We start from the raw sequence: 15008 nt of genomic DNA, 5'->3' as shown, positions 1-15008 counted from the left end.
ACATTGCAGCTGGCACGGGTGACTTGGTTTGCAAATTGAAGAAAAGCCTCTATGGTTTGAAACAGGCGCCCAGGCAATGGTATCTCAAGTTCGATAGTTACATGCTTGAGATAGGATACAGGAGATGTCAGGAGGATCACTGTTGCTACTTCCGGAACTTCGGTACATCTTATATTATCTTGCTATTATATGTTGATGACATGTTAGTTGCAGGAGCTAGCATGCATGAGATTGCAAAATTGAAGCTGAAGCTGTCAAGAAAATTTGCAATGAAGGATCTAGGAGCAGCGAAACAGATCCTTGGGATGCGGATCAGCAGAGATAGGTCTAAACATATCCTTAGACTATCTCAGGCGGAGTACATCAGCCGAGTACTCAAGAGATTCTGCATGGAGGATGCCAAACCGGTGGGACACCACTAGGTGCCCACTTAAAGCTTTCAAAAGGACAAAGTCCGAAGACGCGGGTGGAGGAGCTCAATATGTCAAAAATCCCGTATGCATCGGCGGTGGGGAGCTTGATGTACGCTATGGTCTGTACGAGACCTGACATTGCTCAAGCAGTGGGAGTTGTGAATCGCTTTATGAGCTGCCCAGGCTTGGAGCTTTGGCGTGCGGTCAAATGGATACTGAGGTATCTGAGAGGCACGGAGCACATATCAATGTGCTATGGAGGTTCTGAGATCCGGTTACAGGGCTTTGTGGACTCAGACATGGCAGGGGACTTGGACGGCAGGAGGAGCACGACAGGGTACTTGTTCACCCTGGGCAGTAGAGCCGTCAGTTGGATTTTCAGGTTGCAACCAGTTGTTGCATTGTCGACTACGGAGGCAGAGTATGTGGCAGCCACAGAGGCGTGCAAGGAACTAATATGGCTTCAGGGCTTGATGAAGGAGCTTGGGAAGGAGCAGAAGGATTGCATGTTATATTCAGATAGTCAAAGTGCAATTCATCTGGTAAAGAATTCAGCTTTCCATTCAAGGACGAAGCATATTGACATACGGTACCACTTTGTGAGGTCATTGCTCGAGCAGGGACTCGTCAAGTTGGAGAAGATTCATACAAGTCAGAATCCTGCAGATATGTTGACGAAGGTCGTCACGGTGGAGAAGCTGAGGAGTTGTTCAGCTTCTGCTGGTCTTCATGCTTGAAGACGTTGAGGAGGCATCGTACCTATCTCACTAGGATGATTCAGTTTCAGTGGGAGCACAGAGGAGAGCCAAGTAACAAGAGGATATACCCAAGGTCTCCAAGTGGGAGATTGTTGGGGTATGTGGAGACCATTGGTGATGAAGAGAATTGAAGGAGAATCAATTCTGCATAATTCTGTCTGGCGGACTGTCGGAGTCGACTCGAGCTACAGTCGAGTCGACTCGGAAACAGTCGAGTCGACTCGGAAACAGTCGAGTTGATCCGGGAGGAGAAAGGCCAGAAGACCGAGAAAACCATGTTTCTGTCTCGACTGTCAGAGTCGACTCGAGCTACAGTCGAGTCGACTCGAAGCATCGTCGAGTCGACTCGAGCTACAGTCGAGTCGACTCTAGATCGTGCCAGTTTTGTCCAGACGTGCCAGAGTCGACTCGAACCACAGCCGAGTCGACTCGGGCTCGCGAAAAATCGTACGGACGATTTTCTTTTGGTGTTTTTTGGTGGCGTTTCGACGGCTATGATCATCTGAAGGTCTTGAGACTATATATAGGACTCATGAGAGCCCTAGGAGTAGAGATATTCAAGGATAATTTTTGAGAGAGACTCTTGTTTTGTGCGGCTAGGGTTCTAGAGAAGAAGAGGATTGGGATCCTACTTCTTGTGCAAAGGAAATTCTGTGTGAATCTCTTGTAGAGCGATCGCGTGTGATCGTTCGGGTGTGTGCTATCTCTGTAATCTGTTCATCCTAATTGAGATTTGGAGCGGTGGAGGACGTAGGCTACTTGTAGCCGAACCTCGTTACATCTTTGTGTTTGCTTTACTATTTTCTTCCTATTTCTTCTTCTTTTGGTTTGATAATCCGCTGCGGTGCTCAAGTGTTTTACCCTATTGATACCACGGGGTAATCTTTTGCCCTTCGTAGCGGAAGCGAAGTGGTGATCCTTGAGTCCGGTGTCGAGGGAGCGAGAGAGTGCTTATCCGTTTGCTTCTCTCTTTGCTTGTCCGACGTTGGTGGTTGTACCGGTGTGAGTGGGTTCCGGTGCGGGTCGCTGCCAACATGACGACCATACCTCCCCAAGAGTGCCAAGGGGTGGAGAAATGCCATTCCAATGAGAGGAAGGGTAAGCAACCAAGCTCCCCTGGTACTAGGTTGGCTAGCTTTCTAAACTCTATATTTAACCAAACTGGTTCTAAGAGGAAATCCAAGTCTTGCACCACCGCCAAGTCATCGAAGGATGGAGAGTTAGAAGAGAGGCCTGGAGGGAGGAGTAGGAGGAGGAGTTGCCACTCCCGGAGCACCCCTCCCCCTCACACCAACATCCCAGCAAAGTCGCAGGAGGAACAGTGCGGAAGCTATAAGTTGGCCCATGGCCATCCAAAGGTGGCAACTTTCTGTCCACAAAGAGAGGTTTGGGATGAGAGAAGGGTACAAGGGGAGACTTGGCTAGCTGAGATAGCTAAGTTCAGTGATAGACTTCATGACAAAAGCAAGGTTTTGGGTGGTGGGAAGCTTGATGTGGCTTGGAATGAAGGGCTGTTGGAGAACAGATGGGTGTTACATAGAAATAAAGAGGGGTTCTTCGAGAAGCATGGGGAATGTGGGGATGAGTTTAGAAGAAAGGAGGAGAGTATGGAGGATAATGGAGGGGAGACTGACTCCAGCTCTGATCTTTTTGAGCTGAAGAATATTGAGTTTGGGGAGTTCTCAAGTGGACTGCCCTTCTATGGGACCACAGAAATGGAGATAGTTGAGAGAGGATCTTCTCCCTTTTAAGAACCTATATTCTGTGTCACTCTTTTGTTTCATTTTTTCTGACTTATATTTTTTATATATGGGGATTGGTTGTGATCAGATGTATCTCTCTGGAGTGAAAATAGAACAGAAGAAGCTTCTGTTGTAAAGCTAATATTGCTTCTGATGATCTGCTTCTTCTATTGTTCATGATTATACTAAAAAGTTACTTTTTATCCTTGTAAAGCTCTCTCTCTCTCTCTCTAACACAATTGGTGCTGCTAATATCACATTGAATTATCATTGCTCCATAGTGATGGCATGGAAAAAGATTTGAGACCTAAAAGGTGGGGGCAATGAATGGTGCTCTGATATCTTACTCATTTAATGCTTCTTGTTAGCTTAGATATAAAATTCAGCAGTGACCAAGCCCCAAATTTGCTAATTAATAATAGTGGATCTCACTTTTCATTACTGAACATGTTTTAGTCAATCTAATTATGGATTGAACATAGGATGATACATAGATGGAGATGTCAATGTCAGAAATGATGATTAAAAGAAAGAATATATTACAGAAAACAAGAAAGCAGGAGGGGGGAAAGTCCTCCAATAAGCAATGCTTCTTTTTCTTCTTTTGTTAAATCAAGGCAACTAAAATCCATAAAAGTTGTAGAGATTTAAAAATTACAGCTAGACAATGGATCCTTCCCCACTTTCTCCTCTTCTTGTAAAGCTGCACCTTTCCCATCACTGGAAGTGGGAAAGTTGGGTTGGATTGGATTAAGTTTGACTGGACCTAGATCCAACCCAAATTGGCTTCAAGTTAATGGATCTTATGAGATGTCAAAGAAGATCCAACCCATGAATCGATAGGTTTGGGATGGTTTCTTTCTTAATTTTGAACTTTTTAAGGCATAATTATTAAGTTTGGTTATGGATTAGGTCCAGGTCAAGCCGAATAATGGTCGGATCCTGCATTATAATAGTCCCAATTGCACCTCACCTTTTCCAAGACAACAGAATTGATAATCAAGCAAACAATATCTTTGTGAACCAAGAGTTTATCAATGTTTGGTTGATCTTGGAAATTGTTAGATCTCAACACCATAGTGGAAAGTACATCTAAAATCAGAACTGTGCATCTTTTGGTGTCCCACAACATCTGTATACGTAGACTCAAATTAGGTCATCTCATGAAAGGAAACAAAAAATTGGAAGTCAGCTTGTGCAGCAGTGAAAATTCTATTAATGTGGGGTCTTTCTGGTTGTCTTTCACAGTGATATGAGAGAGAGAAACAAAAGGAGCAGTGTCACGACCCCCGCCCCGTTCCCGGCGGGCCGCCGCGACGGTCCTAGGGTGCGGGTAGGCATAAGGCCACCAGCCACCACGTAGAACCCTATTACCTATCAATCATCAATAAATCTTGAAAAATTTGGCATGATGCATGCACAAAATGATCACTTTTCCTATAGTGACCTGTCAGGATTATCTCAATACATACAACACACTACCTGTCAGAGCAGCAATCACATAATCTGTCACATATAAACCTGGACAATATATAGCAATACATTATCACAGGCACACAACTGATCTGCACACATATATATACCTGCTTCCCAATCCATCCATGGTCAAACCCATATCTACAACAGGATCTATGACTGTAACTATGCACTATATATAATAGAAGGTTTATAATACACCAAAAGGTATAAACCACTATCTACATTATACTATACTATGGAGCGGCACAGCTAGCAGGCAACCACTAATCCTGCTCCTCTCTATACAATACCTGCCCTGCAATCAAAAATATCAAACTGGGGAGTGAGTATATGAATACTCAGTGAGTGGAGTAGAGAGTACTATGCACATGAGACAGAATATAATCATGGCTCGAGATGAAATCTCAAGATCAATAACAAGATGAACATGATCTCAACATAGAGAATATGGAGTAAATCATCAATATCACCACAATCAATATCAACTCATCTGAAGCATATATGGAATAATCAAGTAAACATATATGCTACTCATGAATATGCTCAACAGATCATAATGCTGGAACATACAAATCAGGTGTCAATATGCTGAAATCATCACTAGACAGCTGTCGGGAGGTGGGTTTTACGCCCCAGGCGAACCAGCAACAACTCCCTACTGCCATATGCATATATCGAATATGACACCACACCAATATGTAAATCATCACTAGACAGCTGTCGGGAGGTGGGTTTTATGCCCCAGGCGAACCAGCAACAACTCCCCACTATCACATGCATATGCAGGATAAGACACCATATCGATAATGTAAATGCTAGACAGCTATCGGGAGGTGGGTTTTACGCCCCAGGCGAACCAGCAACAACTCCCCACTGTCACATGCATATGCAGGATAAGATACCACACTGATCATGTAAATGCTGGCCAGTATCCAGAACAGAAATCCATCTCACATTTACATACTAAACGGCACCTCGCGGGAATTCTACATCCGCGGAAAGCCATACTGCACCTCGCGGGGTCTTACTATGCCCGGCGGCAAGCAGAATATAAGTCGTAGGACCGGCCGATCCTACGCCTAGGGCCGTGTCCCCCCCTAGGAAGGGACTGGGCTCCGCCCACCCAGAAGGCTACTATGTGCACAAAGGCCGATGTTCAACCCCCATCGACTATAGGTGTCCTGCAGATACTGCCAAGCCATGCATAAATGCCATAATGCACCCTCCCAATACTCTACTAAAAAGGAGTATGATCAAGACTACCGCTCACTCGACTCCGACCCAATCATAAACTAACATCAGGGTTGGGAGTGAGGGGTCAAGGATGTACAATGCAACTCAATATACCACTAAAAAGGCTCTACAAATCTTTGAAATGGAGGAAATGAAATCAATTTACAAAAGAAGTTATTTCACAATTTGGAACCAATTTAATTACTCATAAAAGAGTATAATCAAGCTACGACTCACAAGTCTTTAAAATAGAGGAAATGAAATCAATTTACAAAAGAAATCATTTCACAATTCGGAATCAATTTGATTACTCATCAACCCCTCGTAATTCCTCTCAATGTTCCCTCAAATGCATGTACAGAATAATCAAGCATGGAGAATCAAGATTATAGAGGAATCTACTACAATATCAATCAATATGCTCAAGTTGAATCAATTCACACTTGGCGACATTCATGAAAATGAATTAAGGATGCTCATGGTGCAAAGTACATGACTCCCACTCACCTGTCAATCTGGCACAGCCCTGATATGCCTCCAAAAATCTACAGCAGGCAGTGGGGAACTTCTTTCTCTTGTTCCCTAGCTTCTTGCCCAACTGTGACATGCATTTACAATACATTTAGTCTTGTATCAAGGGCTATAATCTACGTGCCAATTATAACATAGGAAACTTTAATTGATTCAACTCCCCTGTTCCCTAAATCTTTTCTTTTCTTTCTTCTTTTCCTTTTTAATTAATTAACTCACCATTTATGTGTATTAGGGACTCCTTTGCATGAGTACAAGGTCCCTTTTAGCTTGATCTAGGCTTAATACTCTATTATAGCATGAAATCCCCTATTTTCCACCCGGATGAATAGTAACCCGAACTGACTGTGGGTTACTTCATCCCGGTTTTGATCCACTTTCAGGACTCCAAATTTGATGAAATTTTTACCTAACATTCTACACTCACAGAGAATTCCAAAGAGATAACATGCATCATCATCGGAGGCCGTTTGACCCCCTAAATAATTTGCCGAAGTTGGGACTTCGACACAGTTTTTCCGTAGTGCCGGAAAAATTTGTCAAAATCCGATTCTTCTTCTTTTAACCACCTCTACAACCCTTATCCGACCCCTCTAGACTATATCCACCCTTTGTATAGCCTAATGTCATCAAAAGACTAGATAGGGATGGATATTTACCTTTTTCTTTTTGGAAATCGAGGTCCTTGCGTAGAGGGGAAGGAGATCTACGTTTTTCCCTGCAGCTGGAAGTGCAACCGGGATCCCTTTCCTCCTTGAATCCCCTTCCTCTTCTTCTTTCTTCTTCTTCTTCTTCTCTTTTTCTTTCTTTCTTTCCTCTGTTTCACGCCTGAGAACCCCCTCCCTCTTTCTCTCGGTTTCATTCCAAAAGCCAGCTCAAACCCTCCAATTAAATCACATCAAGACACTATTCACCCTTTGTTTAATATTATTAAATTCCCATTTTGCCCCTAACACTTCAACATATCTACCGTTATGCCATTAACTTTTGATTCCTTCCAATTTTACCCTTACCACTTCAATGCATCTACAACTATGCCATTATCTTTTGATTCTTTCCTATTTTACCCCTTATATTAATTTTAAAGGACTATTCTATCCCTTTTTATAAAAAAAAAATTTTGGGGTTGTTACATCCTCCCCCCCTTATATTAAATTCGTCCTCGAATTTAAAAGGGTAAATTACCTGATTACTCAAAGGGGTGACTGTATCTGCTCTTGCATCAGAACAGGGCAGTCTCCGTATCATCTTTTCAGTCTCCTCCAGAAATCTCTGAGGATCTTCACCTTCTTCCCCCTTAAACTCCGGGGTTCTGAGCCTCAGAAATTCCTGTACAGTAATCCCCTCATCATCTAGAGCTCGCCTGGCCAAACTTCTTGGCACACGTACAGGAGGTGAGATGGATACTACTGACGGGGCAGGAGGTTTCCCCTGAGCAATCTGCTCTCTCAGAGCCTGATTCTTCGTCAGTAACTGTTCCATCAATGCATCTCTATTTCCTACCTCCCCTTGATCATCAACTCTCCGCCTGTCTGCAGGAGGAGATTTTTCTCTTTGGGGCTCGATATGTGTGGAACCCGCATCCAATGCTATATCTGGCTCCATCCTCCTTCCAGGACGAGCAGATCCTCTCCTTGGAGGTATTTTTTATATGTCTCTAAAAGAGTTAAAAAAGAGAGGATGGTCGTTACACACTGAGTCATGATATATTTTACTGAGTTGTAAATGACTCATAAATTAACATACAGAAAAACCTTATGCTCCATAGTATAATCCTATACTTAATCCTGACTCACCCTATTGCTCTGACAGGACTCTTCTTAACCTTTGCTCTGATACCACCTCTGTCACGACCCCCGCCCCGTTCCCGGCGGGCCGCCGCGACGGTCCTAGGGTGCGGGTAGGCATAAGGCCACCAGCCACCACGTAGAACCCTATTACCTATCAATCATCAATAAATCTTGAAAAATTTGGCATGATGCATGCACAAAATGATCACTTTTCCTATAGTGACCTGTCAGGATTATCTCAATACATACAACACACTACCTGTCAGAGCAGCAATCACATAATCTGTCACATATAAACCTGGACAATATATAGCAATACATTATCACAGGCACACAACTGATCTGCACACATATATATACCTGCTTCCCAATCCATCCATGGTCAAACCCATATCTACAACAGGATCTATGACTGTAACTATGCACTATATATAATAGAAGGTTTATAATACACCAAAAGGTATAAACCACTATCTACATTATACTATACTATGGAGCGGCACAGCTAGCAGGCAACCACTAATCCTGCTCCTCTCTATACAATACCTGCCCTGCAATCAAAAATATCAAACTGGGGAGTGAGTATATGAATACTCAGTGAGTGGAGTAGAGAGTACTATGCACATGAGACAGAATATAATCATGGCTCGAGATGAAATCTCAAGATCAATAACAAGATGAACATGATCTCAACATAGAGAATATGGAGTAAATCATCAATATCACCACAATCAATATCAACTCATCTGAAGCATATATGGAATAATCAAGTAAACATATATGCTACTCATGAATATGCTCAACAGATCATAATGCTGGAACATACAAATCAGGTGTCAATATGCTGAAATCATCACTAGACAGCTGTCGGGAGGTGGGTTTTACGCCCCAGGCGAACCAGCAACAACTCCCTACTGCCATATGCATATATCGAATATGACACCACACCAATATGTAAATCATCACTAGACAGCTGTCGGGAGGTGGGTTTTATGCCCCAGGCGAACCAGCAACAACTCCCCACTATCACATGCATATGCAGGATAAGACACCATATCGATAATGTAAATGCTAGACAGCTATCGGGAGGTGGGTTTTACGCCCCAGGCGAACCAGCAACAACTCCCCACTGTCACATGCATATGCAGGATAAGATACCACACTGATCATGTAAATGCTGGCCAGTATCCAGAACAGAAATCCATCTCACATTTACATACTAAACGGCACCTCGCGGGAATTCTACATCCGCGGAAAGCCATACTGCACCTCGCGGGGTCTTACTATGCCCGGCGGCAAGCAGAATATAAGTCGTAGGACCGGCCGATCCTACGCCTAGGGCCGTGTCCCCCCCTAGGAAGGGACTGGGCTCCGCCCACCCAGAAGGCTACTATGTGCACAAAGGCCGATGTTCAACCCCCATCGACTATAGGTGTCCTGCAGATACTGCCAAGCCATGCATAAATGCCATAATGCACCCTCCCAATACTCTACTAAAAAGGAGTATGATCAAGACTACCGCTCACTCGACTCCGACCCAATCATAAACTAACATCAGGGTTGGGAGTGAGGGGTCAAGGATGTACAATGCAACTCAATATACCACTAAAAAGGCTCTACAAATCTTTGAAATGGAGGAAATGAAATCAATTTACAAAAGAAGTTATTTCACAATTTGGAACCAATTTAATTACTCATAAAAGAGTATAATCAAGCTACGACTCACAAGTCTTTAAAATAGAGGAAATGAAATCAATTTACAAAAGAAATCATTTCACAATTCGGAATCAATTTGATTACTCATCAACCCCTCGTAATTCCTCTCAATGTTCCCTCAAATGCATGTACAGAATAATCAAGCATGGAGAATCAAGATTATAGAGGAATCTACTACAATATCAATCAATATGCTCAAGTTGAATCAATTCACACTTGGCGACATTCATGAAAATGAATTAAGGATGCTCATGGTGCAAAGTACATGACTCCCACTCACCTGTCAATCTGGCACAGCCCTGATATGCCTCCAAAAATCTACAGCAGGCAGTGGGGAACTTCTTTCTCTTGTTCCCTAGCTTCTTGCCCAACTGTGACATGCATTTACAATACATTTAGTCTTGTATCAAGGGCTATAATCTACGTGCCAATTATAACATAGGAAACTTTAATTGATTCAACTCCCCTGTTCCCTAAATCTTTTCTTTTCTTTCTTCTTTTCCTTTTTAATTAATTAACTCACCATTTATGTGTATTAGGGACTCCTTTGCATGAGTACAAGGTCCCTTTTAGCTTGATCTAGGCTTAATACTCTATTATAGCATGAAATCCCCTATTTTCCACCCGGATGAACAGTAACCCAAACTGACAGTGGGTTACTTCATCCCGGTTTTGATCCACTTTCAGGACTCCAAATTTGATGAAATTTTTACCTAACATTCTACACTCACAGAGGATTCCAAAGAGATAACATGCATCATCATCGGAGGCCGTTTGACCCCCTAAATAATTTGCCGAAGTTGGGACTTCGACACAGTTTTTCCGTAGTGCCGGAAAAATTTGTCAAAATCCGATTCTTCTTCTTTTAACCACCTCTACAGCCCTTATCCGACCCCTCTAGACTATATCCACCCTTTGTATAGCCTAATGTCATCAAAAGACTAGATAGGGATGGATATTTACCTTTTTCTTTTTGGAAATCGAGGTCCTTGCGTAGAGGGGAAGGAGATCTACGTTTTTCCCTGCAGCTGGAAGTGCAACCGGGATCCCTTTCCTCCTTGAATCCCCTTCCTCTTCTTCTTTCTTCTTCTTCTTCTTCTCTTTTTCTTTCTTTCTTTCCTCTGTTTCACGCCTGAGAACCCCCTCCCTCTTTCTCTCGGTTTCATTCCAAAAGCCAGCTCAAACCCTCCAATTAAATCACATCAAGACACTATTCACCCTTTGTTTAATATTATTAAATTCCCATTTTGCCCCTAACACTTCAACATATCTACCGTTATGCCATTAACTTTTGATTCCTTCCAATTTTACCCTTACCACTTCAATGCATCTACAACTATGCCATTATCTTTTGATTCTTTCCTATTTTACCCCTTATATTAATTTTAAAGGACTATTCTATCCCTTTTTATAAAAAAAAAATTTTGGGGTTGTTACAAGCAGCCATGACAAACAGTGAGGAGAAGACCACTTCATTTGTTATCGAATGCAGCCATAGATTGCCGGGGACAAACTCTATCATTTTAGAAGAGTCTGAGATGTTCCTGTCTCGCACGCGTGCATGTCTGGAAATCTAAAAGATGGCTAAAAATCTGTATACATTTGAGGAACAGCAGAACATTTCCTTTTGAGAGTAAACAGCAGACATGTTCCTGTTTCTACCCTCTTCTCCATGTCAGGTCTCAGCTGGAAGTTAACCAAGGAGGAGTAGTGATGAGAAGAACATAAAGCTAATTAACAAAAAGAGATTACACTCCATCCTGACAAGAATAAAATGAAAAATACAACTGGATTTGCTCACTGAAATCCTAGCTTGTTGGAATACTCTAATAGCAATAGCAGTCCTGAGAGAGGAAATTAAGTCCAGCTAATGCGGCCAAAACAATCTGCTTGCTAACTTGATTATATCTTCTTCACCCGAAAATTTGTTTCTAAAGATCATGCACTATATACCTTTCGCTAATTCTCTCCATACAATACATACAATTTACGAGGAAAGATGAGCTCATGAAAACAATACATATGACAATAATTTGCATGAGAGCATCATTGTGCTAATAACTAAGTCAAATGTCTACCACTTGATTCATAATAAGTGTTAGCTAGCTTGCTTTGCAAAGGAGTAATGCATAACTTGTCAGACAAATCCTTTTTTTTGGTGATCATTATAGGACTAAAAAATATAAATAATACTTTTTTGATGCGTTTCTAAATTTTTATAAATAGTATTAGAGCAGATTTGATTCATAGTCCATATGGATCATGGGTCTCCATACAAGCATGGGATTTGTACCTTTTTTTATATTCATATTTTCTATTAGACATTTGAAACGGTGCTGGAGACTGACGGGTGGAGTTGGAGAAGAGCCGAAGTCGCAACAAGAACAACAAGAACTGAAATCCTAGAAGCAAAACAATCATGAATTCAAACTTCAAAGATTAGAAAAAGAAAAAAAAGAAAATATATTTCATTAGTTAAAAATATTTTTTTTTGGATGAGGAAATTGATAATCAAGAAATTACTATTTTTGTGACTGATATTTTAGTCCAAATAACCATCCTAAATCCTCTTGGGATGAGAGCTATGGCTGTTCTGGTCTTCTGATGCCCACCACGGTTGTATCACTGGATTCACATTGCGTCAGAAAACATAGGGGACTTGATTGCAAATTTTTAAAGAAGAAAGAACCAACGTGAAAAAATTGGAACGTCAGGGGGCAACTTGAAAAGACTATCTTTTCTTGCATTCTCAAGTCGAGGCTTTCCTTGCATTCTCAAGTCGAGGCTTTCCTTGCATTCTCAAGTCGAAGAGGGAAGAGGGCTTGCCTGAAAAATAGAGAAAGAGCCAAAGAGGGCTTGTCTGGGTCCTCTGGGAGAGAGAAGAAAGAGAGACTGGCAGGAGACGCCGAAGAGGGTGGAGTGCCGGATCCCGGCGGTGCTGCCGTGCCCGCCGCCGAAGGAGAAGAAGTCGCCGGTGAGGGCTTCGCCCAAGAGGCCAAGAACAGCTACTTCCACCTGCCGGCGCCAGATCTAGAAGCGTTCTTCGCCGGTTCGCTCTCGCGACTCGCGCCCCGGCCTCGAAGGGAGATGTCCTGCGGCTCCTGCCGAGAGAGGAGAGTCTCTCTCAGAAATGAAAAACCTCTCTCTCTCAGCTCTCTGGCTCCCCTTCTTTCTCTGGAGAGGAGAGAACTTCGAGAAGCCGAGGAGGAGGGGGGAGAGGAGAACAGCCAGAAAAACTGAAATGCCTGTGGGATTTGGAACTGTTTCGCAGGGAGCTTTTTTGGGACTACGGTGGGCCTTAGGCGGTCCATATTGGCTCTGTTGAGAAGGCCATATAGATCCCAAATGGCTCAGATCCGGGTCCAACTTGGAGACTGCATAGAAATTTCTATACGCGCGGTCTTCCGCCGCCTCGTGCCCCCAATATCTAAAATGTTGGGCAGACCGGCTGAGGGCGATCCCCTTCCAAGCTCGAGAGCGAATTTCCAGCGAGAACCATGCAGGTACTCCAATTTCTCCTCTGAATTAATCTGTGGTGTTTTGGATTAATGCCTCTTGATCCAAAACCCTAGGAATGTTCCCTCCTTTGCTAGTTTTTGTGGGTCGATTAGTTTCTTTTTTGCTTAACTTTGAACCCTAAGTCCTCACTGGAGTTGAAAGCGAAGGAAAAATATGAAGAAAATTTATAGGCTTGAATTGAATAGTCTAAATCAGGCTGCTTGCCCTTCTAGGGCTTTTGTTTTTATAAATTTAGAAACCCTAGTTCGTAGTTTGGTACTTAAAGCATAGAAAAGGCCTACTTTTGATAAATATCAACATTGTTAGATGACTAAACTAGGTATTGAAATAAATTTTAGGATTTGATTCGTTATTATTTATGCTTAGCTTAGTTTCTTTCAGTATTATCGTCTCCTAGTTGTTGCATCCTTTTGATACATGGTTGGTTCTTTGTCTGCTATTCTGGATTATTTGGCTACTCTGCTTCTAGCTGAACTTGTTGATGGATCATATATGCTTTGGCATTAGTCATATTTAATACATGTGAAATATGGCTATAAATTTGCAAGGCTATTTAGGGTGGGAGTATATCTGATTCTTGGTATTGTTGCGAATAGTGCGAAGTTATTTGACTTTTTCTTAAGATATGATTAGTTAGCTTACGTGAGAAATTGACAAGCAGCCAACTGTTTATTTCAGTATGTGAAATAAGTAGAATCACTTGAAACTCTAAAGAAAATTCACTCCTTCAGTATAGATTGGATGTAAACTACTTGTGAAATATTTATTTTTGTCATTTTTTAGTTTTTCAAACAAACAAAGCTGCACTTCTTTTTCTATTTTTAACAATTAAAGACACTCTGATTGATAATATATCTTTGCTGAATTTGGAGCTTCAATCTACTGTCATATGCATTGCAAATTGTTCTTCATGACGCTGGTAGCTGGAGTGAAAATATGTTCTGTTATTTTTTGGTAGTTAAGCGCACTCTATTTTGGGGTGTACCGAGACAAGTCAGGGAAAAAAAGTAAAGAAAGATTAGTGTAAGGGGAAGTTTAGAATAATTATTCGAACATGAGCCTAATAGAGTGAAAGGAACTTATATTTTTTATGGAGGAGGGAATAAAATGAATTAATTTGAGAAATTAGGGTAGGTAAAACAAACTTATATAGGAAGAAAATAAGCAATGAAGAAGCAAAAAAAACAAATTATGCCTTCTCTTTCTCTCTATAAATTCTTTTTCAAAGGGAAGGTTATACATCTGAACTAATTTAGATCCATCAGAAGGCAAAATTTCAATAAATTCTTACCTCTGCTTTTCTTTGTTGTTGGTAACTGGGCAAATCCTATAGAAATTGACCAAGTGGAAATTGCAGCTGTGAAAAGCATTGACGTGGAGGAGATTTTCACAGTTTTCTGTGGCAAATTTGGTGAATGTATACAATATACATCTATATGATGACTTTGATTTTATCTTGCTTTCTGGATGTAATTATGTGTAGGCCAAATAAATATCTCCCAAAGCATTGGATTAGTCACAGATAATTGGCAAATGTTATGGTTTGCAGGTCGCAACTTGATCCGTATAGAATTTCACTGAGAAATTCTAATGTTGAGGAAGAGGAGCTTTATCTTGGTTTAGATGAAGGAAGAGGAGCAATGTTGAGGGAGAACTAATGTGGACGAGCGAGAAGACAAAATCGTTATTAAATATCCTCTTGTATAACAATCTACCAATGATAATTAAAATAAGAACTATGTATCAAAAAAAAATCAAAATAAGCACATTGTCTTCATTAAAAATAGGAAGAAAGATTTTAAGAGATTCCTATGAAATTACTATATA

At 41.6% G+C, this 15008-nt stretch overlaps 2 protein-coding genes across 2 annotated transcripts in view; both read left to right on the top strand.

The window, feature by feature from the left end:
* Positions 1–15008, top strand: part of LOC103695878 (two-component response regulator ORR24-like) — a 91852-nt gene that overhangs the window by 67270 nt on the left and 9574 nt on the right. The gene's annotated exons all lie outside the window — the stretch shown is intronic.
* LOC149750968 (protein BIG GRAIN 1-like E) lies at positions 2206–2922 on the top strand. The gene has a single exon (XM_089928417.1). The coding sequence runs from the start codon at positions 2206–2208 to the stop codon at positions 2920–2922; it is 717 nt and encodes a 238-aa protein (XP_089784543.1).

Source organism: Phoenix dactylifera, chromosome 18, assembly GCF_051530095.1.
Source record: "Phoenix dactylifera cultivar Ajwa chromosome 18, Ajwa_hap1_PhDact_Kaust_v1.1, whole genome shotgun sequence".
NCBI classification, from domain to species: Eukaryota; Viridiplantae; Streptophyta; class Magnoliopsida; order Arecales; family Arecaceae; genus Phoenix; species Phoenix dactylifera.
The sequence above is the reverse complement of the archived record's forward strand: the minus strand, read 5'-3'. Positions and strand labels throughout refer to the sequence as shown.

What these genes read in the sequence shown, in the direction of transcription:
- LOC149750968 (XM_089928417.1), top strand. Translation starts at nt 2,206, where the DNA reads ATGACGACCATACCTCCCCAAGAGTGCCAAGGGGTGGAGAAATGCCAT.